Source organism: Monopterus albus, unplaced genomic scaffold (genome assembly GCF_001952655.1).
Source record: "Monopterus albus unplaced genomic scaffold, M_albus_1.0 scaffold350.1, whole genome shotgun sequence".
Classification (NCBI taxonomy): domain Eukaryota; kingdom Metazoa; phylum Chordata; class Actinopteri; order Synbranchiformes; family Synbranchidae; genus Monopterus; species Monopterus albus.
The window spans coordinates 287,634-302,548 of record NW_018128230.1 but is presented as its reverse complement, the minus strand read 5'-3'; the positions used below and the strand labels follow the sequence as shown (position 1 = coordinate 302,548).

At 48.3% G+C, this 14,915-nt stretch overlaps 1 protein-coding gene, 1 long non-coding RNA gene and 1 pseudogene across 2 annotated transcripts in view; 2 read left to right on the top strand and 1 right to left on the bottom strand.

Moving 5' to 3' along the window:
- LOC109974838 (uncharacterized) overlaps positions 1 to 2,481 on the top strand; it is an 8,481-nt gene extending 6,000 nt beyond the window's left edge. Inside the window, exons 2-3 of the long non-coding RNA XR_002277031.1 lie at positions 1,163 to 1,318; positions 2,378 to 2,481. This is a non-coding gene — a long non-coding RNA (uncharacterized LOC109974838). The remainder of the gene's footprint in view (positions 1 to 1,162; positions 1,319 to 2,377) is intronic.
- Positions 1 to 3,941, bottom strand: part of LOC109974836 (erythroferrone) — a 7,897-nt gene extending 3,956 nt beyond the window's left edge. The window contains exons 1-3 of the mRNA XM_020625245.1: positions 2,392 to 3,941; positions 1,180 to 1,296; positions 287 to 401 (exon numbers count right to left, since the gene is read on the bottom strand). Coding sequence (XP_020480901.1) covers positions 287 to 401; positions 1,180 to 1,296; positions 2,392 to 2,562 — 403 coding nt within the window. The 5' untranslated portion in view covers positions 2,563 to 3,941. The remainder of the gene's footprint in view (positions 1 to 286; positions 402 to 1,179; positions 1,297 to 2,391) is intronic.
- On the top strand, positions 2,530 to 14,489 carry LOC109974837 (mitofusin-1-like; annotated as a pseudogene).
- Positions 14,490 to 14,915: the final 426 nt, after the last annotated feature.

The following is a 14,915-nucleotide window of genomic DNA, read 5'->3' as shown; positions in this document are numbered from 1 at the left end:
AGCCAAGTCACATCTACGCTCCACAGAATTAGCCCTATTAAGGTCTCAGACAGCCTGCGCACACACACGCCACTGCTGTGTTTATATAACCCACAGAGAAACAGTGGGTGAAGGGAGAGACTGCAGGAGGGCAGACGGCGGTGGTGAGCAGGCTGCTGTGCGGGGTGCTGACAGACGTGCTGTCACACCATCAGCCTTTCATCGTGTCTGAGGACAAACAGGAGGCCTGTGTCCTGGTGGTGACACATATAGCCTAGCTTAGCACAGTGATCGCAGTGATCCTTACCTCTCAGTTTTAGCTGCAGCTCCTCGATGAGCTCCTGTTGTTGGGGCAGGAGGGGAGCGGGGGGCCCCGGAGGTCCCTGGGGCCCTGGAGGACCTGGGGGGCCTGGAAGACCGTGCTGCAAAGACACACAAACATTCATAGCCGTGTTACCTTTTCACTGCCCGTGACACGGTTTTTGTTTGTCATCAGGGCCCGAGGTCAGACTCAGACCAGTGCGTGTGCACGTTGTTCCTCCGTGTCCACATCACTACGAGGAGGCCTAATGTGGATCCATCCACCACTGAAAATAGTCCCAAACAAGCGCACTGTTTCTTTGGCTTGTTGAGAAACCGCGGTGAGAACATTATTTTTAACACTGCAACTGTGTGTTGGCGTCGGCCGTAGCAGCTGAGTGCACCGCTGTCACAGAACGGAGCTCACCATTAGACTCGCTGGTGATACACTTGAGTTAATCATGAATGACTGGCTGTAGTAAATATTTGTTTTTAGGAACAGAGCTGCTGTAGGGAGAGTTCACCCTCTCACAGGAGGGACAGCGGCATTCATCGGCACATTAACAAGCTCACGACTTCGTTCCTCCTGATTCTTTTAACTCATTTGCTGTTTTCTGACAGAACCAACATGCCCTCAGTTTCCCAGACCAGCAGTCTGAAGCACAGATTTAAAGTGACTGTCGTATTGGAAGGACGGCATCAGAGCCTCCTGAATCAGGAACTAGGAGACTTTGGGCATTTCTGCTCGAAGCAGGACTTAAAAGACAGGCTTACCAAAGTAGCTGCTGATGTAATTTGACACAGCTGATTTAACTAATGGACTAAAGGGTTAGGGCTGAGTCTGTTTCCAGGATGACTGCTCATCAATTTGGATCTTTTTCAGGTGCACGTGTGTCTGACCTTGGACGTTCTCCTGGACCCTTTGGTTCTGCGGTTGTCCCCCTTGTTGGAGTTTCTTCTGAAGATAAGCCAGGAGCTGAGCGGAGACACCCGGGACAGGTCGGAGGATGCCGGCTCCTGGAGGACAAAGTCATAGCAGGTGCATGTTTAATTCAGATTCCTCAGTGCCTCGTGCACACTACACTTCTGCAATCCTGACACACCCACAGTATTGAAACTGATGCAGAGAACCCTTGTAAACATGGAGGAGGTGCCGGTGTCTCCATTTGTTAATCAGCTGAACTTTATCAAGCTGCAGTTTCTCACACTGTGTTTTTCAGTGTCATTAGTCGCCTGCGTCCAAAACCTTCGATTGTACAGAGAAGAGTGAGTCCACATTCCAGGCCTTAACTCTGACCTTTGTGTCGCTGCTTCCTGTCCGTGTGTGTCGGCGCAATGTGCACGGTTCCGGTGTGAACACCGCTCAGCTCCTAAACTGCCACATGTGCACAGATGTAACTGAAATGTGAGCCACCTGCGCACAAGAATAACCAGGTGGTGTGTGCGATGGTCACATGGCCGAGTTTCCTCCCAAACCGCCGGGTTACGATATGTTCCTTCAACTGGGCTGTGGACGCGGCTTTAGATACGGAAGAGCCATGATGGAGAAAAGCTGATTTATATTTAGGGCTGCAGCTAACAGTTATCTTCTTCATTAATCATTAGTGCAACATTGGTGAGAAACCACTGGCAGCCCGGTGTAATGTCTGCAGTGAAGGCCCCAGAGAGGTGGCCCAAGGCCGGAGCGTCTCTTTGCCTGCTGAGCCAAAAGTACATTGTTTTAACTCACAGAAACTGAGCCTCTCTGGAGTCGAGGGTGCAGACGACTGCACACGAGAGAAACAGCAGCAGCTTTAATGTGACATGGCTGAGGAGGCGTGTTTCAGCTGGAAGCTTTCATCAGAGAACCTGAGGCACTGAGGAAACCGAGACCAGAAAACATTTGGCAGATTAGCCTGAAACAATAGTGACGGTGACTGATCGACTGATCAGGTCACTGTTCAGCTCTGTTTACCAGATTCAGATTTTGAAGCGCGTGCTGCTGCCCGAGCTCAGTCTGAGCGTCGCGCCGTGCCTGCTGCGTTTGCCTGACGTGGAAAAGTGCAGGAACATTTGTGGGTTCTGATGTGAAAAGGCTTGCTTGTTTGTTTGTGTGCAGGTGTGACGTCCTACCAGGATCTCAGTGTTGACGTCGTCCTCCTCCAGCATCTCCTGACTCTCTACGCCGTCGACCTCCTCGATGCTCGCTGCCTCTGCCGCCATCAGAGCCAGGAGCAGAGGGAGCAGCAGCAACCCTCCTGCCCCACCTGGACAGCTCCTGCCTGGGGAAAACCTGGCCCACATGTTGGGTGGGTGCAAACCAGAGGACAAAGGTGTTCAGGTGTGTGTTTCTGTGGAGCTAAGATGTTCCCATGATGCACTGGTGTAGGTGTGCTCCTCTTGGACCAGCTAGACATTCATTACATTTGGAGACTGGACGTTTTGAAGACCAGCTCGTCCTCTTCTCTCTGTCTTGGTCTGTGAACCTTCTGTTGAAGTTTCTTCTTCTGTTCATGGGTGTAATTTTCGCCCTGTGTCGCCTGCAGCCTCGCGGCGTCTCTCTCCGGTGAACGAGCTGCCTGCTGGCCAGACACAGGCGCAGTGTGTGAGCTTCAGACACTGAGTCAGTGTGTGAGGAACACTCCTCTCTGGGTGGGTCGGGCCACCGCCGCCTCTTTTTCCAGCTCTTGTCTTTCAGCACAGGCTGTTTTTCTTCAGATCCTCGTCAGTGTGGAGGGCTCCTCTCCGCCCTGCTGGCTTTTATTGCCCTCCCCGCTCCACGACTCCCCCTCCTCTTCCTCAGCTCCTCCTCCTCCCTGTCTGTCTGCAGCCTGTTCCCAATGTCTCTGCAGCGTCCTCTCACTTTTATCTCTTCCTGTGCCTCCGCACTGGTCTCCTTCTCCTCCATGTTTTCTGTCCTCTGGCTTAGTTTCCACTCTGACTTCAGCCCTGCAGGGTCCTCATGCTGCAGCCCCACCGTGGCTCTGACACGGGGCTCTGTAGTGGACACTACGGTGACATGCCAGCCCTGAGCTTTACTGCAGTGTGAGCTTGTATGAACAGACGCTTTCTCCGGCACCTTTCATACTCAAGTCTGTCACACAGCTGCACTTTTGTCTTTTCTCACATGGTTATTTTGACACCACCGCTCATATCTATAACCTAGGTCTGTGCCCTGAAAGTCGTCTAGTTGAGTCACAAGTCCAGATACACTTCAGTCAACTGAGACTCTTCTAATCAAGCCTTTGTTTTTATTTTATTCTATTTTTCATCAGCCAGTGTGCATCACAATAGAAGGCAGGCCCAGCCAGTAGTTTGTCGTCTTCTCCTCATTTTGGTGCCAAGCAGCAGTTTGCTCAGTACTGCCCCCTGTGGTTGGGGGGGTACCCACTTCAACAGTTTCACTGACGATACATAGATGCATAAGGTCTGATGACGCTATTTAGCTAAATGTTGCCCTGAACGAGGAGAAGCAGACAAAGCCCGCTGGGACCAGACACACAAAGGATGAGATTTGTACTTTGTTGGAAGTGTTGTCAAACATCGTGGTCGACTTTTACAAGAGAAAAGTCTTTAACGGTTGTGAGCGTGTGGCTGGTTTTGCCTATGTGCATCGGGTTTGTTTACCCATCTCTGTTAAAGTGTAACGCAGAGCTGTTTACCGACTGTTTCTGTGACATGCATCCATCTGAAGCTAACAAAAATGTGCTTTGAAAACATTTCAATGAGAAATTATAAATAAGAGGAATCATAAATATATATATTATTATATTCTTTAGTAGTGCAAGTTGGCACGCATCAAACGTAACAACATGCGCTGTGGTTAACTGACGGGAGAAGCTTCAGCTTGGTGGTAAACTGGGCTATAACCATGTCTCAGAAGATAAACCTTCCTATAAGAGCATTGTTTCCCGTCTGTTGTGGCCGTCTCGTTATCCTGACAAATCCGTACGGCAGCCCTACGTTACATATCAACAACATGCAGTGGTCATTTATTGATTTTTAAATGCTCAAACATGTTGCTGATGTTATTGTGGTTGAAATGTCACTGAAATTCATGCCAGGTGATTTTCTGGCAGACTAGACTCCATATATATAAAAAGAACAAACAGTCTACAGTTGCACTGAACAACAGAGTCTGAGTTGACTGACAAACTTCTGAGTCGGTACAGCCCTGCTGTGTTCATTAGGAAAACGTGGCTGTCCTTGGTAATAACCAACAGTGACGTGAAGTACAGGGGTTTGTTCAAAAGTCCTCGATGTAGCTTGATGGAACCTTGATGTCCCCACCCGGACAGACAGATAAGGTGGGTGGGGTCTTCAGTCTGACATGATGATGAAAGGTGGTCTGAATGTTGGCGTCTGTGCTGAAACAGCAGCGACCGTTTGCTCTGAATCTGACTGAAGCTGATAGAGACACACGCCCGTCGCTCTTATCACTTCCCTCATCTGTCTTCAGCTTTAATTCTCCACAAAGCCTCTTCCTCCCCGTCTGACGCGTCTTATGAAAATGATCCTGGGCTCGTGCCAGCTCTGCTCTGAGGACAGATTTGGGGTCTGTGGGCAGACTGCAGTTTGTGCAGTTGACTTCACTCTGCCTGGTTGTGTCTGTCCTGCAGGGTCTTGATTAACTGTTTATATTCAGAGGAAACGTGCAGGGCTGCAGCTAAACCTTAGGCTGAGCTGCGTAATGGCTGCCTCAGGTATCCTGAGTTTTGTGGGAGCGTTGGTTGTGCCGTCATCAGGAGTTGATGTGAGATGCAGTTCGGCATGTGAGCAGTGGGGGCGGAGCCAAGTCAGCAGCAGGTTGCATCAACACGACAACAGTGGGAGCTTTGAAGAGAAACCTGCTGGTTGTCGCCGCTGCTGACTCCTCTGTTGTGATCACAACATCAACAGTACTGTGACGTTGTCATGGATACTGTTGGATTAAATCTGAAATTCACATGGAAACTATTGTGTTCATCCTAATTTGCCCCCTAGTGGTAAACCTCTAATGCTGCAGATACACACAAAACAAATGTCTGTTAATCTGCCAGTTAGTTTTTATATTAATCATTTGAGTGATGGAAAATCGCAGATGTTTTCTTTAACCAACAGACAAAACCCTAAAACACTCACTTTTCTACAGCGAGGAGGAAAAGCAGCAGATTGTCACATCTGAGACGTTTGAATGAGACACTGTTTGGAGCTGTTATGTTAATATTATTGTAATTTATACTTTAGGTTTTATTAGTTTTCAGCCTTGGAACCATGAGCATGCATGCAGTAACCCTTAGTCAATAGGTGTGTCCACACTGGATAAGGATAATAGGATAAGGATTATTTTCTCTTGCTACAGATGTTTTTTATTATGTCATTAGTTTGACTCTGACCTGTGCAATGAAAAACACCGGTGCTGCCCCTGCAGTGGATGTCAGTGCAACAACATTTAAAAAGCATCTTATTAAAACCAAACTTCAAATGATGTGATCGTTAAAATAGGCAGAGAACTCTGCAAGACTCCTTTAGAAGGCGTTAGTCCACATTGTTTGTTCTGCTGCCCCCCACAGGCCAAAGTAGACATTTAATTTAGTGCAGCGACTGTGCACACGCAGTGTGCCGGAGCAGTACGGCACAGTGTAAGCAGTACGGCACGGCGTGCCGGAGTGAAGCTCAACAAAGGAAATTAACTTGAAGAAAGTTAGTGGAAGCTGTAACAAAGCTCCACCTGTGAGGGCGAGCAGGCTGCTGAGCTTGCAGTGTGACAGGTGAAGCAGCTCTGAGTCCCACTAAGAGGATTTGTCTGCACACACACACACACACACACACACACTGTGTAAGCTGAGCTTTGTGTGCTGAGAATCACTTCAGTTGTTGTGTGTCTGGTCCATGTGTAGTACAGAGGGATGATGGGAGCTGATGGGGACGAACCCTGAAAACTTGATTTGATTTTGATTTGATTTATTCTTTCAAGCATGTAAAGACAGTTGATATGTCAACACACATAATTTTACACATATCCAACTAATGCTAATCCATTATCAATTTGCTTATACCTAGTACATGCTTGAATGGAGTAGGAAGAAGTCAGACTTATCCAGTCCTACCCCATGACATCATCTTACCATCATTGGTTTGCAAGCAGGTCAAACCTTGACCGATGTCCGAACCTGGACTCACTGGACACGGTAAATACACACACACACACACTGTGTGTGTGTGTGTGTGTGTGTGTGTGTGTGTGTGTGTGTGTGTGTGTGTGTGTGTGTGTGTGTGTGTGTGTTAGTGAGTCAGCAGTGACTTTGTGTTAGACTAGCACTGTTCTGTACTGGACTACATTGTATTCAGAGGCATCTCTGTACCTTTGTCCTCCCTGGTCAGAATATTAGGAACACCTCTGAGTGTAACATGGTCCAGTACAACACCACCTTTAGCTCCTCAGTAATAAAGTACAGTTGTGGCTAATGCTGCTCCACAGCCTTCCGCTTGAGACCCGCTCTGCTTCAGACCTCACTGCCCTTTTCTGGCTTTTGAAAGCGTGTTTATTCAGGCAGGTGTTTGTCACTGGCTCCAACAGGACAGTTGTTTGTTTGTCTACCTGATTTATGTATTTTTGTTTCTGAGTTTACTGAATGTTGTATCTGTTGTTGGAGTTGTTTTTCATTGAAGGTCTATGCTGTATGTACACGGTGTTTGTTATCGTGCAGTTTTCTTTTTCCTTATTGTGAAGCACTTGGTTACAAAGTGCTATATAAATGTTCTTACTAATAAAGTGGCTGGTGAGTGTATGTACCGTATGTGAATCTCTGTGTGTGTAGGTGTGATGGATGCTGGGGACCCGTCTCCTCTGCGGCGGTTCGTTATGACGAAGCGATCAATCGGCTCCATCTTTGATCAGCTGCTGGAGTTTGTGAAGAACGGCTCTGCCTTCGTCAGTGGTCAGAAACACATGCTGGTCATTCCCTAGCTGTTAGTGTTTGCTGTAAAAACTAAAATGCATTATCTAGGCTGGCACGGTGTGAGCTGCTGTTCACGTGATGTTTGCTGTGTGACGTCAGAGGTGTGGCGCAGCACCAATCTGGGCCAGGTGGCGGTGGAAGAGCAGAGTCTGGAGATGCAGAGCTGTGCCACCAAACTGTGGACCATCAGAGAGGTCCTGCTCCGCAGACACATGAAGGCGGCTTTCTTTGGCCGGTAAGAAGTGAACACATTTCCCCAGACAGACACTGAGGTCAGGAGTGGCTGTGGCGCTGCAGAGCAGAACCTCACCAAGGTCCAGACACTGGTTAGGTGGAAAGTTAAAGCGTGGAGCTGTTGACTGAACTGGACCTGAGGTCTGCTAACATGAGTTTTTCTGTGGAATCGCTGGACAAACTGTCGGCTCAGATAAACTTATCTCTGATTCACAAACCACTGCTTTATTCTTCAGCTGAATCATGTTCGTTGTCAGTGTTGACGGCCTGCGGTTGCCAAGCTGAGAGCGTTGCTGATGTAACAACTGTCAGATGATGCAATAAGTTGGCTGATGTGACTTTCCCTGAAGTGTTGACAAGCTGACGGCTTGATGGAACCTTGATGTCCCCACCCGGACAGACTAAATATTATACTGAAAGATGAATGTGTAATATACTAAATATTACACATTCATCTTTTTTTCCTTTTTTGCTGTTAATTTTAATTGTTTAAGTTTCTGCACAGGAAATTATCCATATTATTGTAAAAGCTCTTTGCAGTTGGTCGCTGTCAGTGTTCCTATATTAAAGAGCTCCTTTCACTTAGACACTTAGATTCAGCTTAACAAGAAAAGAAGATTTAAATGTGAATTCCTCCACGCACACTTGCTACAGACAGTGTTCAGACTTGTTGAGTGTTGAGAAACAGGTTTGAGTCAGTTGTAACAGAAAGATGTCCAGGTACCGGTCACACTGAAAACTAACAAGTGAAATCGTAACAGATACTGAGGTGACAAGTTGCTCAGAGCTTTCAGTTGTATCACATGATCTTCTTCAGCATCAAAGCCTTCTCAGACATGCTGGTTATGATATAACGGAGTAACAGAACAGACGTGTAATAACAGGTGAGCAGCTTCCTGCAGATGAACTGCGACAATGTGTGTGTTGCTCAGGACCAGTAACGGGAAGAGCACAGTGATCAACGCCATACTGAGAGACTGAGTGCTACCCAATGGCAACGGACACACCACCAACTGCTTCCTGAGGGTCGAAGGCACCGACGAAGACGAGGCATACTTCACCACCGAAGCATCCAGTGAGAGGAGGAGCATCGCCGTAGGTCAAACTCAGCGGCCCAGTTATTAGGAAATGGAGTCAGATGGAATGGATGTGATAAGACAGAGGCTTTGAGGAAATGTTGGTCTCATGTGCTGAGGAATCAGCTGACTGATAACTCCTCCTCCTCCTCAGACGGTGAGCCAGCTGGCCCATGCTCTCCACATGGATCCCACTCTGGACTCGGGCAGTTTGGTTAAAGTATTCTGGCCTAAAAATCGCTGCGCTGTGCTCAGAGATGACCTGGTGCTGATGGACAGGTAACGTCACCCTTATCATCAGTCATAGTCGCCTGTAGTTTGAGCTTAACAGGCAGATGGAAGGAAAACCCCATTAGACTTGTTTCTGTTGTCAGAAAGTAACAGCCCAGTGAAACTGAGTAATTATTAATAGCTATAACCTCTGACCTCTGACCCAGCCCTGGGACCGATGTGACCCTGGAGTTGGACAGCTGGATCGATAAGTTCTGTCTGGACGCCGACGTGTTTGTGCTGGTGGGAAACGCAGAGTCGACACTGATGAACACGGTGAGGAAGCAGAGCTGTGTGTAGCTTGCCGTCCGAGTGTGTAGCTTGTCTTCTGTGTGTGTGGCTCACCATTTGTGTGGTATTCATATCTGTCGTCTTCTGTCCTCAAGAGAAACTCTTCTTCCACAAAGTCAGTGAGAAAATCTCCAAACCCAATATCTTCATCCTCCACAACCGATGGGACGCTTCGGTGACTGAGCCCGAATACATCAAGGAGGTCCGTGTGTGCTTCCTTTCACAGTGCAAAGAACAAACCTACACCAGACCAGTATTTGCTATGACCCCCATTCCCCCCGCCCGCCCAATCCAGCCCCAGGTCTCTTCAGTCTGCCTGCACACAGTGTGTCCAGATGCTAGGCAGGGAGGGGTCCCAGCCTCTTGGAGCAGCTGCCACAGCTCCTTTGTGGACTCAGACTGTCTCAGTGTCTCTGTCCCTACTTGTGGTCACAAGGTTTTCTATATCTGTGATTCTTGGACTGACAAATCTAAGACCGGAAATGGGTCTGCACCTGTGACCTGTATGCCCCTCTGCTCTTGACCCCTTCGCTGGAATGGTTTTACACTTAAATATTGTTTTCGTCCAGCAGACTTATATATAACAGTTGAACCGTACCTGTCATTGTCAGTTTAGCTTCAGTTTAAACCTGACTAACCTCAATGTTCCTGCAGCTGTTTCACAGTAAAAGTCTCAGTCAGTTCTTTTTGGGAACGCTTTTACTGTGAAAAAGCTACAGGAAGTGCTGTTTGTATTAACACAATGCTGCCATTCTCATGTTGACAACAGATGTGAGAGCTGTCTCTAGATGAAGCAGTTGTCCCAGACCAAAAAGTTACTGCTTTTATGGTTTAACCATAGCGACAATAGATCCTGCTTTGTGATTGGCTGGTTGGCAGGTGTCTGTTAAAGTCATATATATGGACACCAGTCACTTTATGTTAATAAAAAGGTACTGACAGTTTTCTAGATAAAGAGCTTTGAACACCAAGTGAAACAGAAGGCTGACAGTCAGTGAACGACAAACTCCAGAATAAAATATAATGATTCAGTTTTATTTGTGCAGAGCTGGTTCACAGCAGCAACCATCTCAGGGCACTTTACACAGTCAGGCCTGGACCTCACAGTATGATAAGGAAACCCCACAAAAAAGCCTGAGCAGCACTCTGTGACAGCGGGCAGGAAGAAACTTCCAACAGACCCCGGCTCCTGGTGGGCGGCCTTCTGCCTCGACCGGTTGGGGTGAGTGGATAGAGGAGAGGATGAAGAAAAGCAACAAGACATGGTGACTGCTCATCAGAAACATAGAGCTCCAGAGTCAGGGCTACCTGCAGAAAGGTACAGGGAGAGAGAGAGAGAGAGAGAGAGAGGACACACTAAGAGAGAGAGAGAGAGAGGACACACTACGGGAGAGAGAGAGAGAGAGAGAGAGGACACACTACAGGAGAGAGAGGACACACTATGGGGGAGAGAGAGAGGACACACTACGGGAGAGAGAGAGGACACACTACGAGGGAGAGAGGACTGTCTGATATATAAGATTTGAACCAATTTAATGCAGTTCCTTTAATCCCAATAACATGTTGGTGTGACATGGTGTCAAAAGCAGCACTGAGATCTAAGAGGATGAGTATGGAGACGAGTCCTTTGTCTGAGGCTAGGAGAAGATCATTGGTGACTTTCACCGGTACAGTTTTTGTACTATGACTATAAATCCTGATGCTCAGACAGATCATTCCTGTGCAGGTGGTCACATAACTGCTTTGCAGCAGCTTTTGGAAGCCTTTTAGAAACAAACGGGAGATTGGATATCGGTCTATAATTAGCCGGGACACCTGGGTCCAAAGTAGGTTTTTTTGAGTAGAGGTTTAATTACAGCAACGTTAAAAGCCTGTGGAACATAGCCTGTTAATAGAGAGATGTTAATCAGACCGAATATAGACGTGTTGATCAGGGAGATGTTGTCCTCCCCCTGCCATCCAGGTGAGGAAGCGGCACCTGGACCGCTGTGTGCGCTTTCTGGCCGAGGAGCTGCAGGTGGTCGGGCTGGACGAGGCTGCGGGGAGGATCTTCTTTGTGTCGGCAAAAGAGGTTCTGAGCTCCAGGATGCAGTGAGTGCAGGGCATGCCTGAGACAGGTGAGGGACGGTAGCACGACTCTTTCACTTCATCAGACTGCAGCTGCACAAAGTTCAGCCCAGAGCCAGAACATCAGTTTGAACAGATGTTCTCTACTGAAATTGAGTTCTTTCTCCATTCCTTCATAAATACCAGCTTCTCTGTCATCAGCTCCGTCATAGTAGCAGCCTTCCTGCTTGCAGCTTTTCTCAGGTGGTGTCAGAAAGTGAAATCCAAAACTCCAACTTCAGCTCCTTAAATAAAATAAGTGTCCAATCTAGCCTCGACGTTTCTATGTAGTTTGTCGTCATCATTTATTCACTGATGACTGAAGCTGACGTCTGGCTTTGTCCTGCAGGTGGCGCTCTGGCTGAAGGCTTCCAAGACAGACTGGGGGAGTTCCAGAGGTTCGAGACGACGTTTGAGGTATGACAAAGCAGTTTGTTTTGGTATGATAAAAGCCCAACTTCCTGGTTGAGGCTCTGAATGACCTCTGACCCTACAGGAGTTCATCTCTCAGTCTGCAGTGAAGACGAAGTTCGAGCAGCACACGGTGAGGGCGTGGCAGATCACCGAGGCCATTCGCGCCGTGATGGACGCCATTAACATCACCTCCGCTGACAGGAAGTGAGGAAACTTTTACTTTAATAATCTGGGACCTGGTGTGTCTGTGCCTGTGTCTGACCTTTGATCTCTGACAGGATCTGCTGCCTGGAGGAGCGGGAGGAGCAGAGGGACCGGCTGGACTTTGTTCGAGGGCAGATTAACCGTCTGACCGACAACGTCAGACAGAGGATCACGGCTCTGACTGATGATGTGGCTGCCACGGTGAAGGGCTCAGATACAGTCAGGGTACAGCGACAGCACACTGCTACAGACGCAGCAGGGTAGCGCTCGACTCCCATCTCTCTGTTAAAGGCGATGACTGTTTAGGTTTTGGGTGAGAGAAGGCTCCATTTTCAAAGCCCAGTTTGTGAGCTCATGCAGTCAGATCAGATTTAAATCATCTGATGTGTTTAACAGACACTGCATGAAGCCGTGAATGATTGCTCAGGGTGTCTGGTCGTAGCATTCGGCCGAATGTGCAACCACCCTCGGGCGTACGCAGCATCACGGCGAGGGTGTGGAATAAGAAGCTGCTTCATCACAGGTTCAGCACGAACTTAGGAGGTGATGTGTCACTGTTGCGTTAACTGCAGGTTCTGCTGCAGTAAATTCAAATAAGCTGCTACTTTTATTAAAAATGATTTGATGTGTTTTATTTTGAAACATCCAGTAGCTTTTATTTTCCTACTTAGATTGGTGTCACAGACTGGGTCCAGTCAACATGTCATTCCACTGAACAGCTGAACCGTAATAATAAAACAATCTGATGATGAAAGTGTCACAGCATTGAAGCCGCAATGACTCGTTGTTTCTGGCATGAACATGAGACACAGAGCTGAACTAAAAGCTGCAGAGCTGCATCGCTCCAAGGCCTTTGTGATGAGACTGTTCATTGAACCATGGTTAAAGCCACAGGTGTCGGATTCAAACGTCTGACTTTGGTGACTCCTAGTGGTGCTACTGGAAAACATCATTTGACTACTGCTGGGGTGTGTTTGTGTTCATGTGACTGCTGCTGTTTGTGGCAGGTGGCCTCGGCTCTGGCAGATCAGATCCAGTCTCTTCCTGTTCTGGTGGAGGAGTTCAGAGCCGACTTCAACCCGACACAAGAAACTCTGCAGCTCTACAAAAATGCGAGTACAAAAACTACTGTATGAGCTTCAAGGTTCACCTTTGACCATCATGAGTCAGTTTTCAACAGCTAGCTTAGCACAAAGACTGGGAGCCTAGCTCATCTGAATACACAAGACAGAAGATTGTTGTAAGTGTTGGATTGTTCCTTTAAACCTATGTGAGCTCTCTGTGACCTCACCTGAACACATCTGACTGATCCTCGCCCCACATGCACTCGGTGTCTGTGCTTTGAACTGGATTTGAAATAAAGCAGCTTAACGTGCAGTTACAGGCTGTGAGCAAACACTGTTGCTGCAGGTTTTGTGTGTCTCATGGACTCAGACTTCGACCTGCCTACCTCTTGCGGGTGTTGTTGCCTGAATCATCTGAAAACAGACGAGCCTCGTGTTTCCTGAGGAGGAAACGTGACCCGGTCCGCCAGCGTGTAGAGCTTCTCGACAGTTGTACACTCAATATATAGACTTATATCCTTGTGCTTTTGTAAATGTCCTGTTCCCATAGTTTTGTCTTCCATGTCCTGTCCTGTTAACATCCTGTGTTTTGTTGCAGTAAAAAAAGAAAACACACAAATCCTCAGTTTGCTCCTTAAAGAGCCAGACACTGCTGCACCTACAGCGTGAGCTGCCCTGTGGTGTCCATCCTGTCATGTTCTGTTGCTTGTGTGTTCAGAAGCTGCTGCAGCACGTGGAGGAGAGGCTGGTCGGCGGTTTGACCCATCGCTGTTCCATCAGCGCCCTCCGAGACGTCACAGACACCCAGAGACACATGATCGGTAACAGTCTTCTCTTCTGTTTCGTACTGGGGGGTTCCCAGCCACCTCATCGCCCTGCCTGGCAGTCTGGCTGCAGCCTGGGGAGCAGCTCAGACACAGGTAACATCTCTGCTTGTTTCTCTGCTCCACCCTCAGACGGCGTCCGTCCTCTGCTGTCTCTGTCTGTCCAGGAGCAGCTCTCGGCTCCCTCCTCCACCTTTGAGTTGACCTACAACCTCGGCCTCACCGCCCTCTGTGCAGATTTCCAAGAGAACATCGAGTTCCAGTTTTCGCTGGGCTGGACTGCCCTCGTCAGTCGCTTCATTGGGGCTGCCAACGCCAAGCGAGCACTGGGCGGCTCTGACCCCAGACTGCAGGTGTTCACACTGTGTCTAAGCTAGAATGTCTTCACCTCCCCTGGAAGTTTTTACCTTTTATTAGGTTACAACATTGAATTTTGGTCAGTTTAAAGTGATTTGTTGACACTGATCAGTAGAAAAAGACACTTTCATGTCAAAACACCTCTACAGAGTAAAGTAAATTAATAAAAGACACTGTGGTTTTCCTTTTGTGTGGAGCTCTGGCTGCGTGCTGGAAAAGAAGTCTCCCAAGTCACAGTTCTCTCACAGACTGCTTCCTCCAGGACTTCCCTGTGTTTTGCTGCATTCATTTTACCCCGTACAGGGCTACAGGCTGAGTGCGACCAAATTTATCTAAGATGCGACTGCAAAATAAACAGGTTCTGCACAAACTATGTTGTCACTGTAAAAACAGACGTAACAATACTGTCATTACAATGTTTACCTGCAGGTGGGTCACTGGCCCGTCTTACGAGGCTCTATACTCTCTTCAGGGTGGCGGAGGGTTCATGGGAGTTTGCCCAACCAGTCCACATGTGTTTCGTGGATCTGGAGAAGGCATTCGACCGTGTCCCTCGCAGCGCCCTGTGGGGGGTGCTTCTGGGAGTACGGGGTCCGGGGCCCTTTCCTAAGGGCTGTCTGGTCCCTGTACGACCGGAGCAGGAGCTTGGTTCGCATCGCCCGCAGTAAGTCAGACTTATTTCCAGTGCATGTTGGACTCCGGTAGGGCTGCCCTTTGTCACCGGTTCTGTTCATTATTTTTATGGACAGAATTTCTAGGCGCAGCCAGGGGCCGGAGGGAGTCCGGTTTGGGGACCACAGGATCTCGTCTCTGCTTTTTGCAGATGACGTTGTCCTGTTGGCCCCATCAAACCAGGACCTCCAGCGTGCACTGGGG